The sequence below is a fragment of the Lepidochelys kempii genome, chromosome 20 (assembly GCF_965140285.1).
Source record: "Lepidochelys kempii isolate rLepKem1 chromosome 20, rLepKem1.hap1, whole genome shotgun sequence".
NCBI classification, from domain to species: domain Eukaryota; kingdom Metazoa; phylum Chordata; order Testudines; family Cheloniidae; genus Lepidochelys; species Lepidochelys kempii.
This window is the reverse complement of record NC_136399.1, coordinates 27,012,387-27,025,196: the sequence shown is the minus strand read 5'-3', so window position 1 is coordinate 27,025,196 and position 12,810 is coordinate 27,012,387. Positions and strand designations below refer to the sequence as shown.

Genomic DNA, 12,810 nt, shown 5'->3' with positions numbered 1-12,810 from the left:
GCAAACAGCCCCAGCCCCCCACGCCCAGCCACTGCAACCCCCCTCACTGCCCGGCTTCCCAAGCCTGCCCCACAGGGGGAGGGCGCCACCCCCCTGCCTCCCGCAGGCCTAGCTCTAGGCTAGCGGCTGGTTACGGGGAGGCCCAAGGAGAAGCCCAGATGGCCGACACTCCACCTTCCCCGGCGCTTTGTCCCCCCAGTGCCTAGTCCCCCCCGGCACCCCCATCCCCCGATTCCCACCCGTGCCCCTTCCTCCGATTCCCACCCACACCCCGGCACCCTGTCTACACCAGCACCCTGTCCCCCCCTGGCCTCCCGTCCCCCCATTGCCGCCCACGCCCCATCCCGTTCGTACCCGGGCAGCCTGGCCCAGGGCTTCCCGTCGCTCGGCAGGGCCGTAGCGCTCCAGGCTGGCGTCGTGGCCCAGGGGCTCCCCGTCGTCGTACTCCTCATACTCCCTCAGGGCGTAGTCAGGGGGCTCGGTGCTGTTGGCCCCGGGGTCCCCATCCGCCCCGATCCCGTGCTCCTCTCCCAGATCCTGCAGGCGAGGGGGGGAAGCCGGGGTCACTGGCGTTTGCCAGGGGTGAGAGCTGTGTGCCCCACTGCATCCCTCCAGCCCCCTCCCCAGCCACGGTACCTCGTAGGCCTCAGGCAGGTTCGGGCTGATGGTCACGGTGCTGGCAGGGGTGGTCCCGGGCAGTGGGGTGACGTGCTCCTCCCCAGATGGGGTCGCCTCCAGGGTAGGAGCTGCTTGGGTCAGGGCCTCCTCAAAGGGCAGTGGAGAGAAAACAGGGCATTAGAGGAGAAAAGACAGTGGCCAGGACGGCCCCCACCCTGGCATGGCCCACCAGGCAAGAGGGACTGGCAGGGGGCGGCAAGGGGAGGTAGCTGGGGGGCAGCCAAGGGGGTAGTTGGGGGGGCAGGGGCACCTCCTGCTGTGGGGAGCATTGTACCCTCCAGGTGCCGCGGGGGCTTGGTGCCAGGTGCAGGATCCAACCTGGGGCTGCAACAGCCAACGGCTCCCGGAGCCAGGGAGGGAACCCCCCGCGCCCTCCCCGCCAGGCGTGACTCATGGCTCCGCTCCTGCCCCGACCCACATCTGCCAGCTGCAGCCTTGGCCCCAGCCCGGGGAGGGGGGCTCGTTCCCTGTCCCAGCCCTCAGCCCTCCCATTCCCGGGGGCGCAGCTCAGACATTACTCTGCCCAGAAGGGTCCGAGGCGTGTGGAGAAAGTGCCCCCCGGCCCCCGCCCCCCAGCTCTCCACCCCAGCGCCCGGCTCCCCTGCCCCACGCCCCCAGCCTGGGAGCTGGGCTGCCCGGCTGGCTCTATCCCCAGCCAGTCTTTAGGGAAGCCAGGAGCAAGCCGGAGACGGAGGGGGGAGCAGGGGTGGGTCTGTCCCAGGACCCCTGGCTACCCAGACTCCCCACGTTACCCCCTGGCTGAGTCTCCCCCTGCCCAGGGCTTGGCCAGGGGCTCACGGCCCGAGTGCAGGTCCAGGGGGCACAGAGGCTGAATCGTACCCGAGCAGGGTCTGGGGCTGGAGGTGGCTGCAGCGCCTAGCGAGAGGGGCCTGGGCCAGAGGGGGAGATGGAGCGGGGGGGGCAGGGGGCAGGTGGGTAAAGTGTTGGGGGGTGGCGGGAGGGATGGATGGATGGACGGACGCACAGACAGAGCTCTCTCCTCTCGCCCACGCCCTCGCCCCCAGCCCGCGGCCTGGCTCTGGGTCTCCCCGGGGCTGCGCTGGGCCCGGGGCGTGTGTGGGGCCCGGGGGGCAGAGCTGGGTTAGCCAGCGGCAGGACTAGGCTCAGGCCGTGGCGGGTTAGTCGCTCTCTCTACCTGGCCCGGCCCCACGGTGGGCGCGGTGTCCCGCTGCTCTGCCAGCTCCTTGTTCCTCTTCTTCTTGCCCTTGCCCCTGCGTTTGCCCTTCCCTTTGCCCTTCCTGCCCTTGCTCCGGGCGGGGGCAGCCGGGGGCTCCGGCCCGCTCTGCGCGGGGCAGGACGGGGGCGACCAGAGAACGGGGGAGAGACAGAGAGGGGCGTGAGAGACCTGCAGGTGCACACAGCCCCCCGGCTGGCATGGGCAACCCCCACACTGGCAGGGGGGGAGGCCCGGGCGTCTGGGGGCTCCCAGGCTCTGGCACCGTCCGTTCCCGTCCGGCTACACCCGAGCGCTCGCGGGGGCCGGCCGTGGGGCCTGGTCAGGCCGTCACAGCAGGGCCGGCCCCTCCCCGGCTTGGGAGCGCTGCGGGCAGGGGGCTCCCACGCCGAGCCGGGCAGCGGGCAGCACAGGACTCGTCTCACGGCGGCGCGAGCCGCGTGGGGTGAAGGACCCTGCTGCCCAAAACACGCAGGGCTGCTCTGTCAGGGTGGGGTCGGCTGCCCCAGGGGCGCGTTCCCAGGCTCTGGCCGTGACTCATCCCGAGCCCGGATCGAGACCCCCCAGCCGCTGACGCAGGCTCCGGCCGTGCCAAGCCCAGCTGGGCATATCCTGGCACCCGCGGGCGCACCTGGCCTCCTGGAGCCGGGCCGAGCAGCTCAGCGGGGCGGGGAAGGCGGGGGGCACCTACCTCCTCGGGGTCCAGGCCCTGCAGGGCGTAGGGCAGCGGCATGTCGCACCCGGGCATGTAGGTCTCGCAGTAGTGCAGGGCTGCCTGTGGGTCCGGGGAGATTAGCAGCTGCTGGATGTCGCCCTGGCGGGGGGAGGCGAAATGGGCTGAGTGGGGGCTGAGGCATTGTGGGGTGAGCCCGCTGGGGGGCCCCACGTGCACCAGGCATGGCCACCCGTGCGCGCTCCGTGGGCCTGGCCCCTGCCCCCCTCCAGCTGGCACCCATGTCCGAGGCCTGCCCCCCCCCAGCCCAGCTCACCGGCCCCTCCTGGGCCCGGGCCAGCGGCCGCAGCTGCGAGAAGCTGGCTGGGATCCGGCCCAGGCGGGGCGGGGGGAGCGGGCAGGTGTTTCCGAACGCGCAGCGTGAGGGGGCTGGCGTGGGGCCTGGGCGCTGCTGGCATCAGCACAAGCCAAGAGCCGCATCCCTCAGGGCCTCGCTGTCGGCTCGTTAGAGCCTCGTTGGGGGAGAGGGGGGGGACTGCTGGGGACCGGGGAAGACAGGACGCCAGGGGGATGGGCACGGCCTGCCAAGCGGGGATCTGTGAGGAGAACTGCACAGGTGCCTGTAACCACCGCCGACGCCCCCTCAGACCCCCAAGTACCCAGATACCCCAAAGCCAAATGGGACCCCCGCTCCCGCCCCCTCCCCCCGCAACCCCTTCGCTCCTGGCCATGGGCCCCACAGCCCTGGGGAGAGACGCACCCCTCACACATACTGCCCTGCGGGGGCCTGTCTGACCCGCTGGGACGCACTGGCTGGGGCAGCCCCCCAACCCCTCCCAGCTTCCACCGCTCAGCTCCCCATGGAGCCGCCGGTCACCTGTGGGGCTTGGACGCAGCCCTGGGGCAGCCCCGCCGGGACCGGGGAGCTGCGCGCACATTCCTGGTGGGGGCGTGGGAAATGGGACCAGATGGGCCCGGCCCCCCCAGCAGGCGGATGGGGGGTGCCCTGGGAACATTCCTCCCAGCCCGGCCGCCCCCACGTTCCCAGGGAGATCGGCTTCACCCGCCGGGCGCAGCCAGCAGCCAGCGCGCACCGGCCAGCACGGGGCATCTGGCACTAGACAGAGGGGGACCGCCGGGGTCAGCCCAGGTCTCCCGGCTCCCCAGCCCCTCTGTCCAGCTGCAGCTGCCAGAAAAGAGGGGCCCCACCCAGGTCCAGGCCCTGCCTTTGTCTCCCCCAGCCTCTCCCCGGGCCAGCCCCTTGGGGGCAGTGCTGGGGGCCCTGGGGGGGTGCAGGGCTGCGGGTGGCCCCCGGGGCAGAGCCGTGAGCTGTGGCCTGGTCCAGCCCCTCTCCAGCCCTGCCCTGGGGAGCCCCCAGGGGCCCGACTCCAGGACAAGCCCAGCCTTGTTCCCAGCCGCCCCCAGCCCGGCTCCCCGGCATCAATGGGGGCCTTCTCCGTGGCCCCTGACATTTGCTGCTGGCAGCTGCAGCCGGCAGGAATGTGGGGGGTGGCAGGGCCTGGGGGCAGCTCTCGGCCCTGCTGCCGCAGCTCCCGGCTCCTCGGGGTGCAGCCCCACCCAGCTCCAAGGCCCTGCCCCCGCACAGGAGGGCCTGGATAAGCCCCCCCACCCCCCCACACTGGGGAGAATGGCAAACTGGGCCCTGCCCCGGTCCAGCCCCCCCAGGGGGGCAGACTGCAGACACAGCCGGGGGGGTGTCCCTGAGCAGGGTGCCAGGACCTGGCATAGCAAGGGGGGTGCCAGGCTCCCACCACAGCAGGCCCAGCCTGACCCACAACACGCAGCCCCCCGGCACCAGGACAAAGGGCCGGTACGCAGGGCAGGGGCTCCCCACCGCCCCCCCCAGCCTGCCCCTGACTCGCCCCCGACCTGGCTGGGAGCTGCCAGGCTGCGCAAAGCCCCCAGCCCCCCCAGGAGCCGCGCACCCCCCAGCGCGGCCCCCCCGGTGCAGCCCCACCTGGAAAACCTCCTTGTCCAGCAGCCGGGCCCCCAGCAGGGTGACGCCTGCGGTGCTGACGACGGGCCGCGGGCCACGCTCCAGGGGCAGCGTCACGGGCGCCTCGCAGTCCACGAGCAGGGCCACGCTGGCCCCCTCCACGCGCAGTGCCACGCGGTGCCACCTGCGGGGGCTGAGCGTCACGGGCCGGGCCGGGAGCCCGGACGCCTGGGTTCCCTCCCCAGCTCCGGGAGGGGAGTGGGGCCCTGTGGTTAGAGTGCAGGGGGGGGCCGGGAGCCCGGACGCCTGGGTTCCCTCCCCGGCTCCGGGAGGGGAGTGGGGCCCTGTGGTTAGAGTGCAGGGGGGCCGGGAGCCCGGACGCCTGGGTTCCCTCCCCGGCTCCGGGAGGGGAGTGTGGCCCTGTGGTTAGAGTGCAGGGGGGGTCTGGGAGCCCGGACGCCTGGGTTCCCTCCCCGGCTCCGGGAGGGGAGTGGGGCCCTGTGGTTAGAGTGCAGGGGGGGGCCGGGAGCCAGGACGCCTGGGTTCTCTCCCCAGCTCCGGGAGGGGAGTGGGGCCCTGTGGTTAGAGTGCAGAGGGGGGGGCCGGGAGCCCGGACGCCTGGGTTCCCTCCCCAGCTCCGGGAGGGGAGTGGGGCCCTGTGGTTAGAGTGCAGGGGGGGCCGGGAGCCCGGACGCCTGGGTTCTCTCCCCGGCTCTACCCTGAGTCGCACAGGGCAGCCCCGGTCCCGGCACTCACTTGCCATCGGCCAGGCTGACCCTGCTGAAGAGCGGGTATTGCTCGGGCGCCGGCTGCCCGGTCTGGTCCTCGTACAGGAAGACGGGCGAGCGGCCGATCTCCACACCCAGCTGCTGCACCCCGCGCTCGTCGTACAGCGACAGCAGGAAGGCCTGGCTGCCCCGCCGGGCCCGCAGCGTCGCCAGGATGGAGAAATCCTCAGGGAAGGGGCCATCTGGGAGACCAGGCGTGGGGCTGAGCCCCGGCCCTGTGCCCACAGCGCCCCTGGACCCAGAGCCTCCCTGCCCGGAGCCTCCCCACACCCAGCACACCCGGGCCCGTATCCGCCCCACAGAACAGTCCCATAGCCAGTGCCCCTCAGCCCCTGTGCTGGCAGCCAGCGCCCCTCAGCCCCGCCCCACAGCCCCTGTGCCCACAACCCCACCCCACAGCCCCACGCTGCAACCCCTGTGCCCACAGCCAGCGCCCCTCAGCCCCGCCCCATAGCCCCTGTGCCCACAGCCAACGCCCCTCAGCCCCGCCCCATAGCCCCTGTGCCCACAGCCAGCGCCCCTCAGCCCCGCCCCATAGCCCCTGTGCCCACAGCCAGCACCCCTCAGCCCTGCCCCATAGCCCCGGTGCCCACAGCCAGCGCCCCTCAGCCCCGCTCCATAGCCCCTGTGCCCACAGCCAGCGCCCCTCAGCCCTGCCCCATAGCCCCTGTGCCCACAACCCCACCCCACAGCCCCAGGCTGCAACCCCTGTGCCCACAGCCAGCGCCCCTCAGCCCCGCCCCATAGCTCCTGTGCCCACAGCCAGCACCCCTCTGCCCCGCTCCATAGCCCCTGTGCCCACAGCCGGCGCCCCTCAGCCCCGCCCCATAGCCCCTGTGCCCACAGCCGGCGCCCCTCTGCCCCACCCCAGCGCCCCTACCTGGGAAGAGCTGGCGGGTGGGGGCGCTGAGCTGGGTGCTGTTCTCCAGGCGGAAGGCGAAGTCGCTCTCCTCGGCCCCGCGCCGCTGGGGGCAGATCCCGGCCGCGATGGAGATGCCGTCCCTGCCGACCCGCACCCCCAGTGCCCGCAACACATCCACCGTCTCGGCTATGGAGCAAGGGGGAGGCAGGGTCACAGTCCAGGGTCCCCCCCGCCCCTGGGCTCCCCCCCCCGGCACCAGGGTCGCCCCCGGGTCACCCCCCCACACCGGGGTCACCCCCCCTCCACACCGGGGTCACCCCCCCACACTGGGGTCACCCCAGACAGTCAGCCAGTCTCAGTCTGGACTCACGTCAGGCCCTGCACAATCAGCTCCCAGAATGCCTTGCTCACCCAGCCTGGGGTGAGTCCCCCCACCCAGTGCCTCAGTTTCCCCCATCCTGGGGGTGCTGCCAAGGCGGAACCTGCCCGGAGCCAGGCAGCTGTATGGCCCCGACACCCCGTCCCCACCCTATGGCCATGATTCCTTCCCCTCATTCCTCCGCCCCCACCTGGAAGGCACCGCTGGGGCTTGTCTCCCCATGGGGCATGGAGCTGCGCTGCCCCCATTTCCCGGGGGGCCATGGCTGCTCTGAGGCAGAGTGGGGCAGTGAGGGGGCAAGTGGCACCTGGGGACGCCCTCCCTGCCCCCTTCCCAGTCCCACTCCCCCCGCAGGTCGGAGCAGAGGGGCTGGGTGAGAGCAGCCACCCTCCCTCCCATTTCCCACAGACTCTTGGGGCAGGGACGGGGACCCCACTCCCAGCAATGAGATCATGGCCAGCCCCCCCCAGCATCCACCCGCAGACCTGGCACCTCAGGGGTTAATCTCAGAGCGGGGGGGGGAGACACTGTAATGGGGGGGTCGGATTTGCATCAGAGAGAGAGAGAGAGTGGCCCCCTCTGCCCTGGGGCAGCCCCACCCCTCCCCACTCGCCTGGTGGAGGGGCCTGTCTGGACCCGCTGGGGGAGGGGTGCCTGCTGCAGGGGCCGGGGGGGGCAGGGGGGTGGGCCAGGTCTTCTGCTAAGGAACCAGCCTGGGGCAGAGCCGGCCGGCCAGACAGATGGGGCTGGGACGCCTGGCTCGTGGGTCAGACCCACCGAATGGGGCCGGGGTGGCTCTGTGCCCTGCTGGCTGTGAGCGAGGGGAACCAGCGCCCCACGTCCGCCCACTCTGGAGGCTCAGCCCAGCCCACGGGGCCCGGCTGAGAACCGGGCCCGGGCGGCTCCGTCTCCCAGGCTCTGTTGACCCCGGCGCTCGGTTCCCATTTCCTGCCGGGAGCTCCCAGAGGAGCTGCCCTCGGTCTCCAGGCCCCAGCAAGGGGGGGCTGCGTGCCCCCCCCGGCTCGGATCACGGGCTACAGCAAGCCGGTGGGGTAAGGGGCTGCCCCTCAGCTGTCACCTCCTGGTGCCCTGTGAGCCTCCCTGCATCCCCTGCTCGACTCTTGGGGCAGGGACCCCACTCCCAGCAATGAGATCATGGCCTACACCCAGGCCCCCACCCAGCCACAGCCCCCACCATCCGGGACAACAGATCTGGGGGGGGCAGAGACCCCCCCAAGCCAGGGACAGGCACAGGGCTGGGCTAGCAGGGGTTGCAGGTCAGGACTGGGGGGCACCGGCAGAGCTGGGGGGGAGCCCTGGCCAGGAGGCAACTCGGGGTATGTGCAGGCCCTGGGAGGGAGCAGGGCTGGTCGCTCGGCCTTGGAGGCTGCGCTGTGGGTGGTCTCTGGCCGTGGGTCCGGCCCTGTCCCTCTCCAGCCCTCGGGCTGCACAGAGCCCAGGCCTCGCCTCCTTCGACCCCAATCCCAGCCCTGCTCTCCAGCCCGCCCACCCGCCAGCACCAGCAGCCCGGGTGCAATGGGGGGGGCAGAACCCAGTAGCAGCTGCAGGTGACCCTGGCGGCTCCCGCTTGGCCTCAGCCCCCGGCTCTGCACCCCAGGAGCCGCAGGGGTCCCTGGCCCAGGCCCCAGCACGGAGCGTCCAGGGACCCTGGCAGGATGCAGCCAACTCAGACCCCCCCATGCCCAGCCGGAGGCTCCCGCTCCTGCCCTGCCAGCCCCGGCCCCTCCCACCCCACGGCCCGGTGGGATCAGTTCTCCGGCTCACAGGGGGCCTGGCCCAGCTGGGGTGGGGGCACTGGGACTCCGACCCCTCCGCATTCCCCAGCCGCGGCCCCGGGGCAGCACCGGCCTCGGTCTGCAGGTGCGGCAGGGCCCCGCTTGCCAGAGAGCTGGACCCCCCAGGCAATGTGGTACAGATCTGCACGGCCGGGACACAGCACCATCTGGGGGGTTCCCGGCCTGGCCCCGTGTGTCTCGCACCCCCGCCCCCAGGCCAGAAATCGAGCCTTGTCCCTGGGGGTGGGCGGACGGACCGGGGGGGGTGCCCAAGCCACCTGTGGGGCGACCCTGCCGGCCACGGGCCATCCCAGCTCAGCTCCCCCTGCTGCTGGGGGCTGCCATGGGGGGCTGGCTCCAGCTGTCTCTGCCGTGGGGCCCAGCCAACCCCCAGGTGCCAGCTGACTCACCCGGACTCATCGTGGCACCTGTCAGGCCCCCCCATTCCCTCCAGCTGGGGGTGCCAGTGAGAGAATCTGGGGCGGAGAAGTTCCCGCCCGCCCTGCCAGGAGCCCCCCTTGCCGGGCAGTGCCAATGGGCCGAGGCCAGAGGCACTGGCTGGCCCCATGCCCAGGCTGGTCACGCTCCCTGCCAGATACTGCTAAGGCCCCCAACAAGGGCCTGTCCCTGCCAGCCAGGCTGCCCCCCAACAACTTGGGGCCACTCCCTGCCCCAGGTGTGGGGGGTGGAGCCCTCCTTGGTGCTCTGTCCATGGTGCTGAACGTGGCCCGGCAGGCTAGGCCCCACTCCCCCCAGGGCCAGGGGGAGGACCCAGGAGTCCTGGCTCCCAGGCCTCCTCCCCACCCCGCTCCAACCCTCATCCCCTCCCCGAGCCATGGGGCAGTGGGTAAATGGGCCTTGGCCCATCTCTAGGGCTTCTGTGGCTCCAGCACGGGGCCACGCCTCCAGCAGGGCCCCTCCCGCAGCCCCCCAGCACCTTGAGCCCAGGGGGGAGGGCAGAGTCCAGCCCAGCAGGGCCCCCCAGCCCATACCTCTCGCTCAGCCCGGTTGCTGCTGCCCACCGGAGCCTGGGAGGTAGCCCAGGGACATGGTGTGGGGGCAGGAGGAGAGGGGGCAGAGCCCTGGGGGCTGGACCCCTGGGGCATCTGGTTCTGCTGGGGGAGACAGAGGAGCTGGGGCCATGACACTCCCGCTGCCCTTAGGTGCTTGACTGGGGCGAGCTGGGGCTTAGGGGTCTGGCTCTGGGAGAGCTGGGGTCTGGGTAGGGGCCTGGGGGCACAGGGATGGGGGAGCTGGTTTGGGCAGAGCTGGGGTCTGGGTGGGGCCTGGTGGCAAAGGGATGGGGGGAGCTGGTTCGGGGAGAGCTGGGGTCTGGGTAGGGGTCTGGGGGCACAGGGATGGGGGGAGCTGGTTCGGGGAGAGCTGAGGACTGGGTGGGGCCTGGGGGCAAAGGGATGGGGGGAGCTGGTTCGGGGAGAGCTGAGGGCTGGGTAGGGGCCTGGGGGCAAAGGGATGGGGGGAGCTGGTTCGGGGAGAGCTGAGGACTGGGTAGGGGTCTGGGGGCACAGGGATGGGGGAGCTGGTTTGGGCAGAGCTGGGGTCTGGGTAGGAGCCTGGGGGCACAGGGATGGGGGGAGCTGGTTCGGGGAGAGCTGAGGGCTGGGTAGGGGCCTGGGGGCACAGGGATGGGAGTGGGGAGCTGGCTTGGGGGGAGAGTGGGGGCTGGGCCTGCCCCGATCTCTCCCCACCACACGCCCACCCATTGCGCACTCCCCCTAATTGTTTTCAATCAAAGCACATTTTGACCTGAGTCTCCCGGGCGAAGCCTCAGCCAGAATTGCCCCCCGGCGGCTGGGGCAGCCCCGCAATGGGGCAGGGGATGGGGGGCCCGGGCGTGTGTCTATGTCACAGTGTGCGACTGGCCCAGGCGGGCGTGTTTTGCCTCCTGCTTTTCAGCGGCCGGGGGCCGACAGAACGTGCAGCCGGGGTGGGGGGGGTTGCACAGCGTGTGGGTGGGAGACAACATCAGCTTGTGTAAATGTGTGCACGGCGGGGATAAATGTGTGTGTCACTATAGACAGCTGTGGGGGGTGCAGGCGTGTGTGGGGAGAACCCCCAGCCCCCTCCCAGCCTGTCCAGCACCCCCCATCTCAGAGCTCCCTCCCAGGCCCGGTGGGTGCGGCTCTGCCCCCTTGGTGGCCTGCCTGCCGCGCTCCCAGCTGGGGCACCCTGCACCCCCTCTCCTGGTGACGCTGGCTGGCCTGGCCCCCGAGCCCCGCTGCCCTGGGACCCCCCCCCGAACCCCCCTGCCCTGGGATCCTCCCCTCCTGAGCCCACTGCCCTGGGACCCCCCCGAGCCCCGCTGCCCTGGGACCCCCCCCCCCGAGCCCCGCTGCCCTGGAACCCTCCCCTCCTGAGCCCACTGCCCTGGGACCCCCCCCCCCCCGAGCCCCGCTGCCCTGGGACCCCCCCTGAACCCCCCTGCCCTGGGACCCCCCCTCCTGAGCCCACTGCCCTGGGACCCCCCCCCCGAGCCCCGCTGCCCTGGGACCCCCCCTGAACCCCCCTGCCCTGGGACCCCCCCTCCTGAGCCCTGCTGCCCTGGGACCCTCCCCTCCTGAGCCCACTGCCCTGGGACCCCCCCCCGAGCCCCGCTGCCCTGGGACCCCCGTACCCACCGTTACCTGCCCGCGCCCGGGGCGGGCCGCGCAGCAGGGCCAGCAGGAGCAGGAGCGTGACCCTGGAGGGACCCCGTGCACCCGGACGGCTTTTCGCCATCCCCAGCGCTGGCTCAGCCCAGCTCCCCGGCCGCTCACGGCTCCAATCCCAGCCGGGCGGCTCCCTGTGCAGACTCGCCCCAGCCCCACGGAGAGACTGGGAGCGAGAGCCCTGCCCGGCCCTGCCCGGTCCAATTCCCCTCCCCTCGTCCCTCCTCCCCGGCCCTGCCCGGTCCTATTCCCCTCCCCTCTTCCCTCCCCCCCCAGTTCCCCTCCTGCCCAACCCTATTCCCCTCCCCTCCCCTCCCCTGTTCCCTCCCCTCCCTCTGGGTCCCCAGGGCGCCCCCTCCCCCTCAGCTGTCCCATGAGGGCTGGGCATGGCTGGGGGATGCTGCCCCACTTGCTGGCCAGGCCTGGCACCCTGGAGACGTGGGGTGAGCGGCTGCACCCCCTGACGGGGACCCCTCCCCGCTGGTTCCCCCGACAGGGCGGCTCAAAGCAGGGGGAGGAGCAGCGAGCCGGTTCCAAGCACCCCGCCGAGCACAGCCCGGGCCAGGGGGACGCCGGGCTGGGCCGGGCCCAAGGGGGACGCCAGGCTGGGCCAGACCGAAGGGGGACACTGAACTGGGCCGAACGGGGACGCCGGGCTGGGCCGGGCCCAAGGGGGACACTGAACCGGGCCGAACGGGGACGCCGGGCTGGGCCGGGCCGAAGGGGGACGCCGGGCTGGGCCGGGCCGAAGGGGGACACTGAACCGGGCCGAACGGGGACGCCGGGCTGGGCCGGGCCCAAGGGGGACACTGAACCGGGCCGAACGGGGACGCCGGGCTGGGCCGGGCCCAAGGGGGACACTGAACCGGGCCGAACGGGGACGCCGGGCTGGGCCGGGCCCAAGGGGGACACTGAACCGGGCCGAACGGGGATGCGGGGCTGGGCCGGGCCGAAGGGGGACGCCGGGCTGGGACGAACGGGGACGCCGGGCTGGGCCGGGCCGAAGGGGGACACTGAACCGGGCCGAACGGGGATGCGGGGCCGGGCTGGGACGAACGGGGACGCCGGGCTGGGACGAACGGGGACGCCGGGCTGGGACGAACGGGGACGCCGGGCTGGGACGAACGGGGACGCCGGGCTGGACCGGGCCGAAGGGGGACACTGAACCGGGCCGAACGGGGATGCGGGGCCGGGCTGGGCCAAAGGGGGACGCCGGGCTGGGACGAACGGGGACGCCGGGCTGGACCGGGCCGAAGGGGAACGCTGGGCCGGGCCGGGCTGGGCTGGTTCCAAGCACACAGTGGGGCCCGGAGCAGCGCCGAGGGGCTGGGGACGAGAGCGACGCGGTCGTGCAGGCCTGGTGTCCGGTGAATGGCGGCCCAAGGAGGCTGGGACAGAGCCAGGGATGGAACCCCGGTGTCCTGCGCCCCACTCCTGGCATCTCCCTCGCCTGAGCCCCCAACACGGCACCTGGGAGCCAGGCCACAGAGGAGCCACGCGGGCCCCGACCAGCCCAGCTCCAGCAGCGCCGCGACCCCGGGGCTGGTGGGGGCTGGGGGGTTAGACCCCCCAGCTCCGCGAGGTGGGCGCCTTGTGTCCATCTGCAGCCCGGGGCTGGGCAACGTCACCAGGCTAGGGCCTGAGGCTCCCTCCCCCTCCCCCCCACGCGCCCCTACCCCCCGCCAACCCCAGCTGGGACCAGGCTGCTGACCCCCCGCCCCACCATCAGGGACCAGCCCCTCCCCACTGACCTTCTCGGAGGGGGGGGCTCCCCACACAGCTGCCCTCTGGTGGCCAAGGGCGGGGATTGCTC

At 72.8% G+C, this 12,810-nt stretch overlaps 1 protein-coding gene across 7 annotated transcripts in view; it reads right to left on the bottom strand.

The window, feature by feature from the left end:
- The window catches only part of COL5A3 (collagen type V alpha 3 chain), a 56,844-nt gene extending 44,034 nt beyond the window's left edge, over positions 1-12,810 (bottom strand). For 4 of the 7 annotated variants that reach the window (XM_078849531.1, XM_078849527.1, XM_078849530.1 and 1 more), the window contains exons 1-8: positions 10,968-11,159; positions 6,172-6,339; positions 5,260-5,473; positions 4,525-4,687; positions 2,565-2,687; positions 1,835-1,981; positions 637-765; positions 355-537 (exon numbers count right to left, since the gene is read on the bottom strand). In XM_078849531.1, coding sequence (XP_078705657.1) covers positions 355-537; positions 637-765; positions 1,835-1,981; positions 2,565-2,687; positions 4,525-4,687; positions 5,260-5,473; positions 6,172-6,339; positions 10,968-11,067 — 1,227 coding nt within the window. In that variant the 5' untranslated portion in view covers positions 11,068-11,159. Of the gene's footprint in view, positions 1-354; positions 538-636; positions 766-1,834; positions 1,982-2,564; positions 2,688-4,524; positions 4,688-5,259; positions 5,474-6,171; positions 6,340-10,967; positions 11,160-12,748 lie in introns of those variants that run through there. The other 3 variants (XM_078849532.1, XM_078849528.1, XM_078849529.1) reach the window with 3 other exon arrangements.